General features: G+C 47.6%; 1 protein-coding gene across 16 annotated transcripts in view; it reads left to right on the top strand.

Annotated features, from left to right (window-relative positions):
• TLN2 (talin 2) overlaps positions 1-17,836 on the top strand; it is a 430,586-nt gene that overhangs the window by 335,517 nt on the left and 77,233 nt on the right. For all 16 annotated transcript variants that reach the window (XM_064570358.1, XM_064570361.1, XM_064570366.1 and 13 more), the window contains 7 exons: positions 11-133; positions 1,462-1,605; positions 3,350-3,511; positions 9,387-9,527; positions 10,194-10,375; positions 11,474-11,606; positions 14,121-14,222. In XM_064570358.1, coding sequence (XP_064426428.1) covers positions 11-133; positions 1,462-1,605; positions 3,350-3,511; positions 9,387-9,527; positions 10,194-10,375; positions 11,474-11,606; positions 14,121-14,222 — 987 coding nt within the window. The remainder of the gene's footprint in view (positions 1-10; positions 134-1,461; positions 1,606-3,349; positions 3,512-9,386; positions 9,528-10,193; positions 10,376-11,473; positions 11,607-14,120; positions 14,223-17,836) is intronic.

The following is a 17,836-nucleotide window of genomic DNA, read 5'->3' as shown; positions in this document are numbered from 1 at the left end:
TGTTTTGCAGGTTCTGGGTGAGTCGATGGCAGGGATTTCGCAGAACGCCAAGACCGGGGACCTCCCTGCGTTTGGGGAGTGTGTGGGGATTGCGTCCAAGGCCCTCTGTGGGCTGACAGAGGCTGCAGCCCAGGTAAGGGACTGGCCCCCAGGCCCCCTGATGCAGGCCTTCCAGCCTTAAGGCCTGTGTCTTGTGCCTCTGTGCTGTGCTCGAGTGAGGATACCAGGAGTACCCCGTCCCTGTGGGAGGCACTGGGGAGCTCCAACGGCAGCTCCGTCCCCGACCACCATCATAGAAACCATGGTGTAAAGGTGGAGGTTCCTGTGCTGGCTGGGCCATTTCGACACAGCACCAGCTGGTTACCCCCCAGGAGCACAGCAGCCTGGTGAGGACAGTGAAACTCAGAACGCTGCAGACCCAGCATAAGCCTTCAGAGGCCAGATTTGGGTTTTTTGGCTTTTTTCTAAGACCACTTTTAGAGAGGAGTTGTTTTGAGGGGGAAAAAAATGAGTATTACATAATTCACATTCTTTCTGAGGCTTTAAAATTGCAAAAATCTTAGTCACGCTCTTCTTAGGATCAGAGGGAGAAAAAATTAGATACCATCCTGCAGAGACATGATCGGGCATGTTCCTTGCTTTGGTTCGACTGTCCTGTGCATCTGTAATAATTACTGGGCTCATGTGACTGAAGCTTCACAAATTGTCAGCACTCACCTTGAAGGATTTATCATTTAACCGTTAGCTTGTGGCTGGAAAATTTTACTGAACCAAAGGGAAACATCCCTAGTTTGGGGGATGAAATTATCTTTATCCTGCCCCTCAGATCTCCTCGGAAATGACTTAAGATTAAAATTCCCATTCACAGTTTCATTTTCTCCCTGTGATTTGACTATCCAAAGGGTTTAAAGAGAAGACCTTCCCTTAGAGCTTCTTGTCCTCTTAGAGACCAAATAGTGCCTTTTTTTTTTCCTGAGCCATCTTACTCACTCTCCTTACTCCTGGATATACTGGTCTGAACAATAAGGATGCAGTTGGCTATGAGATGAGAAACTCCCATGCACGGCAAGCTCCAAGGTTAACCAACCCAGCGGCTCCATGCCATTGGTCTCCACCCCCTTTTTTCTGCCTATCCCATCTGCCAGCCGAAGAGTCAGCCTCACACTGAGACTGAGTCCCCTCATGGTCCTAAGATGAGCACACAGGGCTGCATTCATCCTTTCCATAGGAAAGCTTCTTGAGGATTTTTTCAGAACAGGAGACTTTGTTCCCAGAAGGCTGCAGGAGACTTGGCCACCATCAGCGTGTCTGTCCTTAAACCCTTACTGGTGAGATTACCCTGACCAACCTGCACCGGGGAGCCCCTGAGAATGCGGCCTGCGCACTGCCGGGCCGTCATCCCTGACAGGCTCATCCGGGAGCACAGAGAATCTGAGCTGCGCTTTCCTTCTCCCTTTCCAGGCTGCATACCTGGTGGGCATCTCTGATCCAAATAGCCAGGCGGGCCATCAGGGCCTCGTGGACCCCATCCAGTTTGCCAGGGCTAACCAGGCTATCCAGATGGCATGCCAGAACCTGGTGGACCCCGGCAGCAGCCCGTCACAGGTAACCACGGGGCAAGGGTGTAAGGTCTGTGAGTCCTTAAACTCTTGTAGGGGGAGAGTTCCCTAATTCCTCACGGTGGGAGACCGTGAGGAATTAGGGAAGAATACTGTTCTTTCCGAGCTTGCTCAGCCAGCTAAAGGCAGCCCTGTGGATAACAACTTGGGAGGGATATTGCAAAATGTGGTGAGCATGGCAATGTGTCAGTGCTTTGAAATGAGGTGCTGGTGGGCAGTAGGATGAAGTCATCGCCGGGAGATTCATCAGGAGTCTCATGATTTCATTCAGGTCAGAGGACGTAGGTGGAGGGCTTGTTCTGTGCTCAGCACTAAGGGTCAACACCAGTTAGACCTGATCCCCTCTATGCCCTGGATCTTCCTCTGTTGGATAAAGCTTGGAAGGTGGGGTGGTCAGGGTATGATGACAGCGCCTGGGATGCACAGAGGAACATGTGCTGAGCTCTGTAAGGGCCTGTCAAGGTTCACTGCACAGAAATGGTGGCCCTGAGCCAGGCCTCAGAGTCTGGTCAGAATTCAAAGTGCCGAAAGGACCCACAGGCATTTCAGGACTAGACAGTATGGGCGACACTCCGTATCCAAGTGGCTTGAAGTCCCAGTAACTTAAGCAGCGTGTGCTGAAAGGAATAGGAACCGGCCCATAGGGCTACTAGAAGCAGCCTGTGAGTGCCACGTCCTCCGTGAACCCCGAGCCCAGCATTCTTCCGGCAGGAGGAAGACCCAAGTTAAGGAGGCAATACAGAGGCCATCAGACCTACCTATGAGCCTGAGAACTAGCATGGAAGACGTCAGGACACCTGACATTTCTACCTGTCCAGTTAAGGACAAGGGTGTGTTACCAGCCTCAGCAAAGTGGATCAGGGGGATTCAAGAGAGCAGTTGGGGGTGGGGGTGAGGCCCAGGAGATGCTTCACCCAGACCCCTTACTCAGGTGCCCACAGTCCCCCTGTAGATGAGGAAGGAGCTGTTACACCTTGATGTTTCTTTTCCTCATCTAGACGTGGACTCCAGGTGATATTACCTGGTGAAATGAAATATTTTGGATATGTCAAGTTAAATAAAATAAGTTATTGAAATTAGGGGTGCCTGGGTGGCTCAGTTGTTAAGCGTCTGCCTTCGGCTCAGGTCATGATCCCAGGGTCCTGGGACCGAGCCCCGCGTCGCGCTCCCTGCTCAGCGGGAAGCCTGCTTCTCCCTCCCCCACTCCCCCTGCTTGTGTTTCCTCCCTCGCTGCCCGCCCCGCCGTGTCTCTCTGTCAAATAAGTAAATAAATAAAATCTTTAAAAAAAATAAGTTATTGAAATCAATTGCTCTTGTTCCTCTACTTACTTTAACGTGGCTACTAGCCAGTCTAAAATGTCATATGTCGTTCACACTGCACTCCGGTCAGGCAGGGCTGGCCTAGACCCTGGACCGAGTGCCTCCTGGCGGGGGGCCCTGAAGCAGAGCTAACTACCTCTCCTTCCACACGCTCTGGAGCCCAGCACTGTCCCACTACTCCAGCAGCACCCCTTCCCTTCTCTTTATTCTCTCTTGCTTAGCCATTCTTGCCCCCCTGCTCTCCTGGTATGGCTCTGGGACGGCAGAGCTAGACACACATGGCTCATTACACGGGCCCAAGATAGGTGAGCTGAAGAGGAATCCAGGGCTCGGGACCAGGGTGGACTCCTCTGACCCGGACCCCGCTGCACTGAGCATGCTGTGCGCCAACCCGGCTCCATGTTTTGTAGGTTCTGTCGGCGGCCACAATTGTCGCCAAGCACACCTCGGCCCTGTGCAATGCGTGCCGCATCGCCTCGTCCAAGACAGCCAACCCAGTGGCCAAGAGGCACTTTGTCCAGTCAGCCAAGGAAGTCGCCAACAGCACTGCCAACCTAGTGAAGACCATCAAGGTAGGTCACGGAACTGAGGTCTTAGTGATCCCTGCATCACCTGTTGCAGAGGGGAAAGAAGTGTGCAGAATTTAAGCTCTGCTCGCCCAAGACTTGTGTCTCCTGAAGCTTAACTCCTGATTGAAGTCAGTGAGGAGCAGTCCTTTTCCAGTGGAGATAATTATCATGAAAAACAACAGCCTTGGCCTCCACTAACCTTCTTAGCTGGGGCGGAGGGATGGGAGGCGGTTGCCAAGTTCTGTACATGAGAAGCTTAGGGGCAGAAATGTGGAAGAGGTCGGCTGCAAGGCGTCTCCTGGCACGGTGTTTGGGGAGCAGACACCTTGTGTTTTACTCAAACGGTCTGCTGCTGTGGGCTGGTTTTGAGCTCATTTGCTACAGGGAATTGCTGGTAGGGGGTCTGCCATCGTTGCTAGATATATCTGGACCTAGAGAGAAGGTAGAGGGGGGAAGGGAATGGGAAGTTGTGGGGAAATCACCTTAAAGAGTCAATTTCACCTATCCTATGATTTCTCTTCTGTTTATAGCTGTTTGAATGTTTGAAATGGAGCATCAGATTTTTAAAATAGAGCACTCCATGTTTATAGCAAGTTCATCTTTGTGTTATAGGCCGTGGACTGGTTGAAGGAGGGGTGGGGGCCGGGTACCCTGTATGAGGAAGGAATTGCAGTGGCAGGCCTGCAGTATTTGTGGCTGGGTGATAAAGCCACAAATCCAGCCTGTCCCAAGTGGGGCCCAAGCAGCAGCGGGGCAGCTGACCTTGCGGGGAAACAGCCACAGCTGGTACAGCAGGCCACAGGCAGGGAGCCCAGAACCCCCTTGCAAGCTTCTGAAGGAGTCTGTCGTGGAAGGCAGGCAACCAGCTCTGTGGAAACCCAGAGAGGAGAAGGCGCACAGCCAGTGGAGGGTTCATGCTTATTTAAGGATTGTCACAGTCCCCGAGGTAGTTGTGTTGCCAGGCCAGGCCTGGAGTAATGGGACTTCTCCTGTCCTCCCCAGAGGACAGGATACCACACACGTCATTTTCCTCGCACTCTGCAGAACCACTTTAATCACGTGGAGAAAGCAGTCCACAGGCTGGGCCAGGCAGAAACAAAGGGGAGAACTCGCAGCCTGGCAGCACTTGGAAGCTGGTGGAGTAGAGCACAGACCGATTAGCCCGGTCAGCAGTTTCTTGCCGTTTCAACAAAGAGCCTTAAGAAAGTAAAGTCTGCCTATTTGAAGACAATAATAAGATAGGTTGGAAATAAATTAAAGCCGGTGAGCAGGTGCCCCTGGGATCCTGGTGGCAGCTCACCTTAATTACCGTCAGAGTTGATAGTATTTGAAATGAATAAAGCTTACATTTTTAACCGTTTGGTTTGTACAAAGCCTGTTCCAAGTCTTTGGTGCATATCACTCATCCCAGTTCACACAACCACCCTGTGTTTGTCACCCCCGTTGTGCACTCAGGACACCAGGCGCTAGCAGGTTAAGTAACTTTCCCAAGGCGACCCAGCCAGTAAGTAAGTGGCAGATGGGAATTCAAACCCAGATCCCAGAGCCCCTGTTCTTCGCAATCCCAGTCCTGCTCTCACCCCAGCATGGTGTTCAAATCCAGACTAACCTAGGAAGAAACACCTTGGTCTGTTGACACCACTTGTGTGCAGATCGGGGGAGGGAGGGCTGAAAGCCGCAACGGAGGGGAGTCACGTCATTGGTGGTTGCTGTATCATTAACTGACTGCAGGTCAAACTTGGCCGTTTTCTGATCGTTGAGAAACAGACTATATTTAGATGGACCAACAGAGGAAGAAAAGGAAGGAAACTGTTCAATAGAAATTCCTGGGAACCTTTCTTTTGTGCCACCTCCTGCTCTAAGTCCTGACCTGTCTCTGTATAAAGCATCTCTGCTAAGATCTCCTCTTCTTTTCAGATGCTCCTCATGGTGTCAAACACTCTTTGCAATTCCTGGCCGCAAATGAGCTCTTGTAATGGCCTGAAAGATAGGCGTGTGCGGGAACATCAGAGGAGGGGTGCAGGGTGATCAGTAGGTGGGGAAGATGAAGGCCTCGGCTCGGTGAGCTCCCTGGGAACCAGCAGCAATGCCCGAGGAACAGAAAGGAACCCATTGCCCCTCGACCGGCTGAAATGGGCTTGGTTTTTCAATTTGCACCAGGTGGCAGGGTTCGCCAGGGACAATGAGCCTTGTTTTTAGTTTACTAATAGGAAAATGGTAATGGGTCCTTCCCCTGTAGCTCACCATCCTATATACTGAATAGATTTCCTGTTTTATTTTTTTTTTATTTTTTATTTTTTTAGATTTCCTGTTTTAAGGAATGGTTAAGAATCCTGTCGTAGAGCAGAGCAAATGAATATTCAATTCCCTCAATGTTTAAGACAGCTGCCCTCGTAGCTGCAGTTTGCTCTAAGTTTTAGGCTTCTAGTGCCTTTTTTTTTTCTTTTAATCATGAGGATGTGCCCAAGCCTCAGTCCCAGGTGCCACACCATTATAGCCACAAAAACAGGAGGGACCCCAGCCAGAGGAACATGGGAGATCAGGGAATAGACCTTCAAGCGGGTTATCCACACCATTAGAATGTGTGCACCCAAGAATCTTAAACCTCTACCGATGGTGTTCTTTAAAATCCCAAAGCTTGGCTCAGCAGGAATAAATAGCTGCACCCTCCTCCCTGGCAGATTGCTCTAAATACCAGCCGCATTAGAAGCACACAGACCCCTACCCATGGTTGCTGTCACCCCCACACAGGGACCCTTGCTTTTCTTTCTTCAGTCAGTTCATTACCTAGTCTCGAATCACATGGGTGGAATAGAATGCTGTTTCACATGTGCACTCACTCAGGTTTGGGTGCCAAATAGAAGTTGTACAACAGCTTTAATTTCTCTGAGAAGTTGAAGGATGGCCTTGCCTCTCACAGCAGAGGTAAAGCTCAGATTTGGGGATTAAGCATACCCATGTGTGAGCAAGATGTGTGTACCAAAGATACCAGATCCAGCGCTCTTTAATTAATTTTGACTTGACTATAAGTATGTCTTCTTGGTCATCCTTAGGTTTGGATTGGTAAAGGAGATTTTTTTCAGAAGAAAAAGAAAGGGGAAAACTTCTTGGGCTTCTCTTATTCCAGTTCTTACTGCCTTTGTCTAAGGTCAGGAGAGAAGGGAGCCAGGGCTCTTGGGTTGTAGTTTGAGGCATAAGCTTGGATAGCATGCCACCTTCTAGGTGTTGGTTTTATCATCTAGAACGTTGGGGATTTAGAACTAAGGTCCCAAATCTTTAAGGTCTTAAGGTCCCTTCCAATCCCCCAAAGTCCGTGGATCTTTGATTCTGGTACCCATATAGAAATTGTTTCTCCTAGACTCCCTTGAGATTGTGCTAAGAGAACATTCAGAGGAGCTAGCCCAGGGGTCAAGAGGATCCTTGTCCTAATGGGTCCCGGGCATTTGGCTAAATAAATTTACCCCTTCATTGTTGCAGCTGCTGTACTAGATAGACATTCTGTGACATGGAATGTCTGCATGAAAACTGTCATGTCTACCTAAAATTTCACCAGTGAGCAGATTGGCATATTCAGTTTACTCGGGTGGCTTAGCCATCCCCAGAGTGGAAACAGCATTCAGAAATGACATAATATCTGTGTAACCCAACCTTTCTGATGCTAAATGCTACCTCTAGCGGAAATAGCGGTTGCTGTAGCTTGGTGGTGTTCCATGTTATTCAAGATCCTGTTCCATGAATAGCAGTGGGCTGCAGGATACATGATGTTAGTGCCCAGGCTCAAAAAATATATATCCTTTCTTCATCTCTTGGCACAGTTCATGAAACTGCACAATTAGAAAACTGTTCCTTGGGATTTACCTCAGCTAATCATCTTTTCATTGTGGATAAGTTTCAAGTAAAGGTTGGTGGCTTGATCAGATGCCTGCCTCCCTAAGAGGCCGAGAAGGTCGTAGAAGGTAGAAAAAGGGGATGGGGAGATAAGAACAGGAGGAATGAGCAGCACAAAGGGGAGGCTTGTCATCTTCCATTGAGCTAGAAGCCACATCATCCCAGCTGGAGGGGGTGTGATTGGCCACTGGTGCAGCTAGGATTTGAGTTCCTTTGACACCGAAGTCCATTCCTGCCATCTGCCTGCTACACTAGTTTGCCCCGTGCTGGGGCCACTCCGGTCAGGCTCCTGCTGAGTAGCACCCGCCCTGCCTCCCCGTGGGTTCCCAGATGGCTCTGAAGCCTGGAGGGGCCTGATTTCAAGGAGTCAATGATATTGATGGTGCAACAAGATTAGAGGAACAAGACATAGTGCAGGTCACAGGCGCTAACTCCACATGTACTGAGCACATGAGTGACAGTTAGAATGGGGGCCGTATGTGTGAGCAAGAAATAGCACGTAGGGCTGCCATTGGGTTGAAAAAATGGCAGAATTGGAGAGGTTAGAAGAGAGGTCAGTGCCTGCAGATGAGCAGAGGCAAGCCATGTGGGTATTAGTGAAGATGGTAAATGAGCCAGGCTCATGGGAATTCCTCTGAAAATATTAGCATGGCGGGATGTATAATTATTGTCCCAAGCTGCCAAAGCTTGATTGGAATGTAGTTGTTATTCAGAAATAGCCTTTAAAGCATATGTGCCTGCCTACTCTTGCCTTCCTGAAAAATAGAAACGCTCTCATCTCAGATCTGGTTTGTTTCAGAATGCTGGGGCCTCTGGTTTTTGGTTCACTAATTGTCTAAATTGGCTTTTATAGATTGCTCATAACAGTTGAATTAAAAGTTTAATTGGTCATTTAACGGAGAAATTTATTATTATTCTACAAATATAACTGCCTTCTCAAATGTAGCCCTTTGCTGGGAGGAAGGGATATTGTCTCCAGGTCACAGGCTGTAGGTTCTAACAGTCTTGTTCTTCAGAAGGTGGGGTCTGGGGTTGGGGGACCTCAAGTCCAAGTGTTAACCCTCTGTTAGGCAGCCTTTCATGAATCACAGGCTGTGTTCCTGGATTCTCCTCATCTGGGCCATTAATCAGCAGTGTGACTGATCACTCAGTGCCACTGTGTTACCTGCTACTATTTTTCTTAAAAAGCTATTGAAGCATAAGATGGATAGACAAAAACACACATTGTATGTATAGAGCTCAGTGAACGTAAGTTGAATACACCTAGGTAACTACAACCAGATCAAGAAATAGAACATGACCAGCCCCCAGAAACCCCCTTTGGGCCCCTTAGTCTTAACCTGCTCTGAAGGGTGACCAGACTGCTAACACCTTAAATTAGTTTCACCTCTTTTTGTACTTGGTATAAATGGAATCCTATAGTAGGTACATTTTTGTGTCTGGCCTCTGTAAATACTATGTTTATGAGATTTGTCCATATTGTTGGGGGTAGTTCTAGTCCATTCCTTCCCGTTGGATTCCACTTTGTTCATTTCAAAATGGCAGACATGGAAGCCCCACCTCCGTTATTCATTCAGGGATATCCAGTAAAAGCTAGAAAAAGTTGAAAGTGCTATGCAGTGTAAAGTATTTTTATAATTTGGGAGGGAAGAGACTTAAAGTGAAAATGGAGGGGAAGAGCCCAAAGGTTATAGTGTGAAAAGTGGGGAAGAAAATGGTTCAGCTGCAAGGTCATATGCGCGGGAAGATGATGGACTTTGAGGTCAGCTGCTCTGTGAGCCACATATTAAACTTTATTTCTTAGGATTGTTAACTGAGTCGCTCTGCTAGGTAGCTTGATCTCTCTGATTTGTTGGGGTTTTTTTTATGAATTCACCAAACATTTTCAGTATCCCATTAAACCACATTCTTCCACTAGGAGATGATTATGGTGGCCGGAAGTGGTTTGTGCATCTCCGTGGGATAATGTCTCCATGTGTTCTCCCATCAGGCCCTGGACGGGGATTTCTCCGAAGACAATCGCAATAAGTGTCGCATTGCCACCGCACCCTTGATCGAAGCTGTGGAGAACCTGACAGCGTTTGCGTCCAACCCTGAGTTTGTCAGCATTCCTGCCCAGATCAGTTCCGAGGTAGGGGGTCTTTGCAGCAAAGGTAATATTGGGGTCTTTGGCTAGTCTGTGTGGCACCAAACGAGCATGAACAGTTAAGAATTCCGAAAGCTCGGGCGCCTGGGTGGCTCAGTCGGTTAAGCGACTGCCTTCGGCTCAGGTCATGATCCTGGAGTCCCGGGATCGAGTCCCGCATTGGGCTCCCTGCTCAGCGGGGAGTCTGTTTCTCCTTCTGACCCTCTTCCCTCTCATGCTCTCTCTCATTCTCTCTCTCTCAAATAAATAAATAAAGTCTTTAAAAAAAAAAAGAATTCCGAAAGCTCTGTCTTGTAGGGCATTGTTGTTGATGATGATGATATCTCCACAGAGTTCATGAAACTCAAGGTATATGCATCTCTTAGGTGGTAATGCCTTAGCTTTATGTGTTAAGAACAAGCTCTGTGCCTGTTTGGGGCTGATTCTTTCTTGGCATGTGCCATATTCGAAAATGGTATCTAAGAGTGAACGTGGACCCAAGTGCTTGCTCTCCAGGCTCTGTGTGAATCAGCCTCCATGGTTTCCTCACCTCTGTGTCTCTTTCCGAAGAACACAGGTAGAGACTTGGTAAAGAACAGGGCCTTCCAGAGCCCCGCCTCATTCATTTAATCTGTGTACCCTGCCCTTTCCCCTTCTGCTGTCTGCTTCCAGGGCTCCCAGGCACAGGAACCGATCCTCGTCTCAGCCAAGACCATGCTGGAGAGTTCGTCATACCTCATTCGCACTGCACGCTCACTGGCCATCAACCCCAAAGACCCGCCCACCTGGTCTGTGCTAGCTGGACACTCCCACACCGTGTCTGACTCTATCAAGAGTCTCATCACATCTATCAGGTTAGTTTCTCCTCCAGAAATTGCTAGGGACCTGCATCTGAACAGGGCAGAAGGAGGATAAGCCCAAGCCAACAGGACTTCGATCTAATAGCAACGGAGCTCATCGTTATCATCGTCTTTTTGTTTGGCTCTTTGGGACCAGTGGTAGTGCTGGGCACAACAGTAACTAACCTAAACACTCTATGTCAGAAACTGTTCTGAACACTTTACCTGTGTTACCATATTTCTTCATCACAACAACCTTGTGAAGTAAACGCTGCCATGGGTCACCATTTTTTACTGATGAGAGAATGAATTCAGGCAGAAAGGACTTAGGGAGTATTCTCATGGTCATCCCCAGACCTGATGGCCCTAGTCCCAGTCCTAACCATTGTGCTACATTGTCTATATCTAGGAGCTTAGGCAGAGAACACCACTGTATACTGAGCAGGGTTTGAGGTTACTTTATTTTGCTAATAAGACAAGAAGAATATTCTAGATCCCACAGTGACTCCGGACATCTCTGAACTCCTTCGCGATAGTATGAACCTGAAAAATCCCCAGAATTGGTATAACATCTCTGAAGTTGACGAAAGTTTATACCCCACAGCATGGAACACATCCTTTTCCTTAGCTGTACTCTGCCTTTTGATCGCTTTTGAGATTCAGCACCACTGTTCTCTTACCCAATGCCTTACAAAGAAAAATCCACTAAATATTTTAACTCCTACCATAGGACTTTGTGAATTGTATGCAATGCAGAGAGGACAGTATATTTGCACTGGAAATAGCACTGGTCTTTAAAAAAAATAATAATAAGGGTCGTATGCTTAAGCCAGTGCCGTCTAAATAGTTTGATTAGCAGGTGCCTATCATCAGCCTGAAATGAGGAACGGCATCATATCCTTCCCACTGGAAATAAATAAATACAAGTGTTATATGAAGAAATGCATGGGCTCTGCAGAGAGGCATTCCCAAGCAAGGGTCAGAGAGTCCCTCCTTCAATGCAGCAATCGAACCCAGTAGAAAGTAGATAGGGGTTCCCAGCCCACCAGTGCTGCGACAAGTTGTGGGACTTGAACCCTGAGGAATCTATTTGACCTGCCCTGTTCCTTCCAGGGACAAGGCACCTGGACAGAGAGAGTGTGACTACTCGATCGATGGTATCAACCGATGCATCCGGGACATTGAGCAGGCCTCCCTGGCGGCTGTCAGCCAGAGCCTGGCCACAAGGGATGACATCTCTGTGGAGGTAGGCCGGGGCTCTGTGGCCAGATCAGAGGTCTCTGGAAGAGCCAAACAATCTCAGCATCAGGCTTCAGGGGGTGGGGAATGGGACCAAATACTTCTTTGGTGCTAGCTGTTGTCAGTGAAGCGCCTCCTCTTGGAACCCACCTGGGAAATTTTTCGAGGGACTAAGGCAAATGCTGAGTAGAGAATGAGGGTTTGGTGAAGGAACACGTGTGCTGCTGGAGTGGAAATGACAGTTGGGGGAAAATAAAAATGTCCGATGAGAGTGCGTCAGTAAGGTGGGGTTACCATATTCAGTTTCACACATCAGTAGAGAAGGCCAAGGCGTGGAAATGTTGGATGTTTCCTTGTCACGTTTTATCAATGCATTTTTTGACCAATGGGCGTATTTAGCATTAAACTCTACACATTTGGTCCATTCAGAGATAAAGGATTCTGTCCTAAGTTACCCAATATCCAGTGTTGGGAACTGTTTGCATTATATTTTTAATTCAGAGCCACAGCCTTTTTTTGCCAATTTTTTCTATTAACCTGTCCAAAGGCCTTTGATTCATACTTCCTTCTCTCTGTCAAAAGTGCCTGACACTCAGGAGCTGCTTAATAAATATGGATGGTCTGTTTACTGACATGTTCCTTACTGCCCCTGAGTTCATCAACAGTGAACTTAGGCCCGCTGTCTCTAAGCAGTGGGCCCAGAGTTGGTCTTGCTCATTTTTATTAATAGAGCTGTCGATTTTACTCCAGCTCTGCCCTCCTCCCCCACTGTCAAGAAAAGAAAGAAGAAATAGTCTCATCCTATGCAGAATGTTACAATTATTGTCAACCTTTTACTAAAGGAAGGACCTGCATACAGAACAGTGTGCATGTCATAAGTACACAGCTTGATGAATTATCATCAACTGAGCACAGCCTTTAGTTAGTACCCAGGTCAAGAAACAAAGATGACCAGCACCCCGGAACCTCCCTCTCAGGCCCCCATCCTTTCACCACCCCTCCCAAAGCATATCCTCTCTCTTCCCTTCCTCCCTAGGAAGAAAATCCCTCCCTTTGAACTATGTGGACTCCCTGCTTACACCACATTTATTTTAATAAGCCATCTGTAATAAGATAACATTGCTGAAATATTCTTGCATTTTTAGGTGTTTTTTTGTTTTGTTTTGTTTTATTTGAGAGAGAGAGCATGAGCGGGAGGAGGAGCAGAGGGAGAGGGAGAAGCAGATTAACCAATGAGCAGGGAGTCCGATGTGGGACTGGATCCCAGGACTCCAGGATCATGACCTGAGCCAAAGGCAGACACTTAACTGACCAAGCCACCCAGGCACCCCTATTCTTACATTCTTGACTATAATCACATGAGCAGAAAGATGATAGTGAACTAAATAAGATCCTTGGAAGTTTAGATGTTTCTCTCCACCTTCATCCAACTTTCTATCTCTGTCTTTCTTTTTCCTTTGTATCCCCAGGACTTTGTTTTCCATTTGGCGTGTTAGGTTGCTCTTCTCAATAACTAACCTCTGCCCAGAGCCCCCAGCCTGTATGTAGTATTATTCAAAGGGAAAGCAGCACGGGCCAGAGTCTCATTTCTGACAAGCAGAGCATTGTCACCTTGTCAGAAATTACCCCGTTCCATGCTGGCATGTGAGGACCTAAAATGTCCAGTGCTGTGATCTATTAATCCTGAATCCATCAAGCAAATTTCCTAGGAAGAGTCCGACAAAGGATCTGATCTGTCCTGCTACCAGCTACTAATGTCCACTTGAAATTCCCCATCTCCCTCATACTCCAGCATCATCCAGATACTTGGCCTCATCTCTTCACGGCACCAGTTCAGTTCTTCTTTCAAACCTGACAAGAAATACCTTGGGGGTGCAATTTTTAATATTTGCATTCACATCACCAAATACAATGTACTTAGAGCCTGAGCTGAGCCCAGTGGGTAACTCACCTGCCATTTTCACAGTGTGCTGTCTGGGAGATGGTCCTGCTTTCTGAGAGCTGATCTCATTTTCCTATCACCCTTTCCTCCCCTCCTCTCCTCCCTAAAGGGGTTCTTAGTTCTGAGGACACAGCCACCTGGACATTCCCCCAGACCTCACATTAGCTCTCCCCATTCAAACAAAGTTGTCTTCTCTTCTTGGAAGGGAAATGTTCCTTATTTCCAGTAGTTATGCTGCATAACTCAAAGTAAGGATACCAGCAGCATCACTTAACACTGTGGTTGGTGTGAGTGAGGAGCCAGTAAGAAAAGTATTCTTTGGACTCGCCTTGTGTCACTCACTGGAAGTGTGGGGGCTCTAGCCCAGGGGAGCTGAGGATCCCTGGGAAGGGCGGGGTGGAGTGGTAGCAGGATGGCTCACCCCAGAGAGGTATTATCCATTATAGATACAGTGGATATTTTGATACCCATTTCTCATCGCCTCCCTTGTCTTTTGCATGGGCCTTTTTATTTTTAAATCAGTGTGGCTACGTGGTGAATTGCCGTAGGGTGAATTTGACAGCTCTCTGTCCTTATCAGGCCCTGCAGGAGCAGCTAACTTCAGTGGTCCAGGAAATTGGGCACCTTATCGATCCCATTGCCACAGCGGCGCGGGGAGAAGCAGCTCAGCTGGGACATAAGGTAATGTGCCCCAAGAGGATCCTGCTGAGGGTGTGCGTGAGTGATGGGGGGGGTGCACACAAGATTGATCACTGACCACTTCAGGATCTATTTTCACCTAGAGTTCAAACAGAAACTGGAGTGACACCTTTCTGGCTATTGCCCGACTTCCCAGCCAACAAGACATTTACAGTCATCTGTTGCTCTTGACCTTCGCTGGATGAGCCAGAGAAGAACGTTGACATTGCTAGTCTGCTGTCTGCCATCTTTTGTCCCTGGCTGACTGGCCTCATTCTCGCATCTTTAGGGATACATTGTTCTTCCATGGCTTCTAATAGTGCCTGTTCTCACACATGAAGGAGCAGAGCAAGCTTGCACACTTCACTCTGGACAACCAGGCCTCCCTAGCCCACTCCAGAGGAGCCCTTCAACTGAGAGCTCATACCCGCATTGTATAAGTACTGACTAATGTTTTGCCTGTTTGGGGTTCATTTTGCAAATCTTTCAAGGGTAGTTGCCTTGTCTGGCAGCCTGTGCCTCAGCATAGAGAGGGCAAAAATCGGGTTTTTAACAGCCTCCAGGGTTTCCTAACATTTATCAGTGCAGACGTCAGTATTGATGTGCGTATCCAGGAAGTCCAGTAGCCAGAATCTTTCCAGCAGGTATCAATTTTAGAAAATCAGTGTTCTTGCTTTTTCACATTGTGGAACAGCTGAGGGGCCTACTAAGCTTCCTACTGGTTCTAAGGTGAGGCTTTTGAGATTTAAAATGACCAGTGTCTCTATATGCTTCCAAGTGTGGCAAATTTCATTTCTCAGCTGAGTTCCTTTATAGTGAGAAGAGGGCTTATCCACCTGTGTGAGGAGGTTTGGGGGTGGGGGGGGCTGGGGCCAGAGCGCTGCCCACATGCCTGCCGCAGGGAACTGAGTCTAGCAGAGGAGCCAGACTTCATTTCAGCGGTTACTTTTGATTCCAGTAAGAATTCTGTAAGAAAATATATCTAGATTTCTTGGGCAACAATCCTTGTCCCTGCCCATATGGTATTAGTATGGAAGATTAATTCCTATGTCGATGGGCAGCATCAAAAGAAAAATAATATATTGGTGTTGTTTGAGTGACAAATTTACCCTTGGCCCTTTGGCTAAACCCGTCTCACTTTCTAAAGGAGCGTTCTGGACGAAGGAGGGCTCTGGCCCTCTATCCAGGAGAGTCCCGGGCTGAGAGTTGATCCCTTCCTGGTTCCCATTCTTCATTACGACACTCAGGTAGGGTCCCAGATCAGCTTCAGATCACTTGGGAGTGATACATGCAAATTCTCAGACCACATATATTAGTTTCCTAGAGCTGCTATGACAAATTACTACAAACTGGGTGGCTTAAACCAAAAGAAACCTAATCTCTCACAGAAGTCTAAAATCAAGGTGTCGGCAGGGCCAGACTCTTTCTGGAGGCTCTATGGGAGAATCCGTTCTTTGCTTTTCTAGCTTCTGGTGGCCCTGAGTGTTCTTTCACTATTATATCATGCCAGTCTCTGCCTCTGTGGTCACGTTGTCTCCTCCTCTTCTGTTTGTCTTCTCCTCCTCTGTCTCTTACTAGAATACTTCTTAACAGATTTAGGACGCACCCAAGTAATCCAAGGTGATCATTTGGAGAACCTAAATACATCTGCAAAGACCTTTCTTTCCCAGTAAGATCATATTCACAGGTTCCAGGGATTTGGGCACAGACATACCTTTTTGGGGGCCCCTACTCAACCCTTTCTGCCACCTTAGGCCTAGTACATGTACCAAGTACTCAAAATTCTGTCTTATTTTAACTTCTGTGCTAACCCATGTAAGGATATTTCCTATTCTGTCATGTCTCAAAAACAGAAGTTGTTATAGTCTTTGCTAAGCTCCCTAAGTACAGGAAAAAGCACATCCTTTCAAAAACTTTTGCCCACAATCCATGAAGAATAATGACACCTAGCATTTACTGAGTGCCTACTACATGGCAGGCATTGTGCTAAGTACTTGTATGTATGCTCATTTAATCCTTCTAACAATCTGAAGGAGCTTAGTGCTATTATTTCTCCCCATTTTATGGAGAAGGAAACTGAAGTTTGGTAATAGGAAGCTGATTGCCTAAGAGTTCTAATTAAGGAAATGACACACAGGATCAAACCCAGTGGCTCTGACGCTGGAGCTTTCTCTCTCCCTCACCAACCGTAATGCCTCCATGAGGGCACCAGCTTAGTTGTGTTTAATTATTCTCAGCACACAGCAGCCCTTGACATTTTACAGTTGCATTGGTGAAATGTACTTTTAAAATTAAAAAGAAATTAATCTAGAAGGGCACCTAGGTGGCTCAGTCGGTTAAGCATCTGACTCTTGATTTCGGCTCAGTTCATGATCTCAGGATCATGAGATCGAGCCCCACCTCGGGCACCATGCTCAGCACAGAGTCTGCTTGAGCTTCTCTCTCTCCCCCTTCCCCTCCACTTGTGTGCACTCTCTCTAAATAGTTAATTAATTAAATCTTTGGGGGAAAAAATGAATCTAGAAAACATGTAAGATTCTAATGCATTAAACGTCCTAACTCCTTTAAAACATACAGGACCCATCATGAGCCCTGACCCCTGATGACCCATCACTGCACTGTGGTTCCCTTTGGTGGAGACACTAGGGCCCTTCCAGGGGAAGAGGATGAAATCCAAGGGAGATGTGTAGGGCTGATACCTGGAGTTGTGCAGGCTGGGTCTTACACGAACGTGTTTGGCCAAAGCGGAGACTGGGGCCAAAATCCAGCCAAGTCATGTGCTTTGGCATCAGTCGCGTCTGCCCCAAGGATAGGGAGCCCCTTTAAAATTCATCCAAAACACCATAAAGGCCAGCAATAGCCCTGTTCAAGTGCTTTGAAACCATCTGTAAGAGAACTATAATCAAGGATAAAAGAGTAAATGTACGTTGATTGCTGGCTCATGGTCTGTCTCACTGTTAGCTCTAATGAACTTTCATATTTTGGACTCCCACCTTGTCCCAACCACCACCAGCCCCACAAACCCCTGCCCCCTGCTTCGTTTCTGATCCAGTGACCGCACCACTCATGCCAAGTAGCCTTCCTGCCCACGGCCCCATCACGTTCATTCTTCGTCCACATCATGGGAAGAAGCATTAAGGGAAATTGCTGGCTAAAGCCTTGAACTTAAAGACACTTGATGGAAATAATTTAGCAAGTAGTAATTGGCACACACAATGAGGAGCAGAACGGAAAAGCGTGATCAGGGTCATTGTGTTTTATCTGAGTGGGAATGGATGGTGGTGTCTGAAGCAAGTACAGCGAATGTTAAAAGCTGACATTCTGGATGCTGGGTAGATGCGCATTACTGTATTAACGCTCGGACTTTAAATACTTCAGAGAGCCGCAAACAAATACCAAACAATAAAGTTCTAAAATCCAATACTACAGCCGTGGCAGAGCTGGACTGACAATGAGAAGTAGCAGGCAGTGCAGTGGAAGGTGGGAGCCTGGACTGTGGACGAGGACACCTGCTTCCTGTCACAGCTCCACATCGTGGCTGCTTGGGGTTGAAAGAGTTACTTCACCCACCTAAGCCTCGGTTTCTTCATTTGTGTGTACCTCGTAGAAATGCTGTG

This window comes from Mirounga angustirostris, unplaced genomic scaffold (assembly GCF_029215605.1).
Source record: "Mirounga angustirostris isolate CCGP_5_RB_7025 unplaced genomic scaffold, mMirAng1.0.hap1 SCAF_9, whole genome shotgun sequence".
Lineage (NCBI taxonomy): Eukaryota > Metazoa > Chordata > Mammalia > Carnivora > Phocidae > Mirounga > Mirounga angustirostris.
Note: the sequence above shows the minus strand (reverse complement) of the source record. Positions and strands in the feature narration are given on the sequence as shown.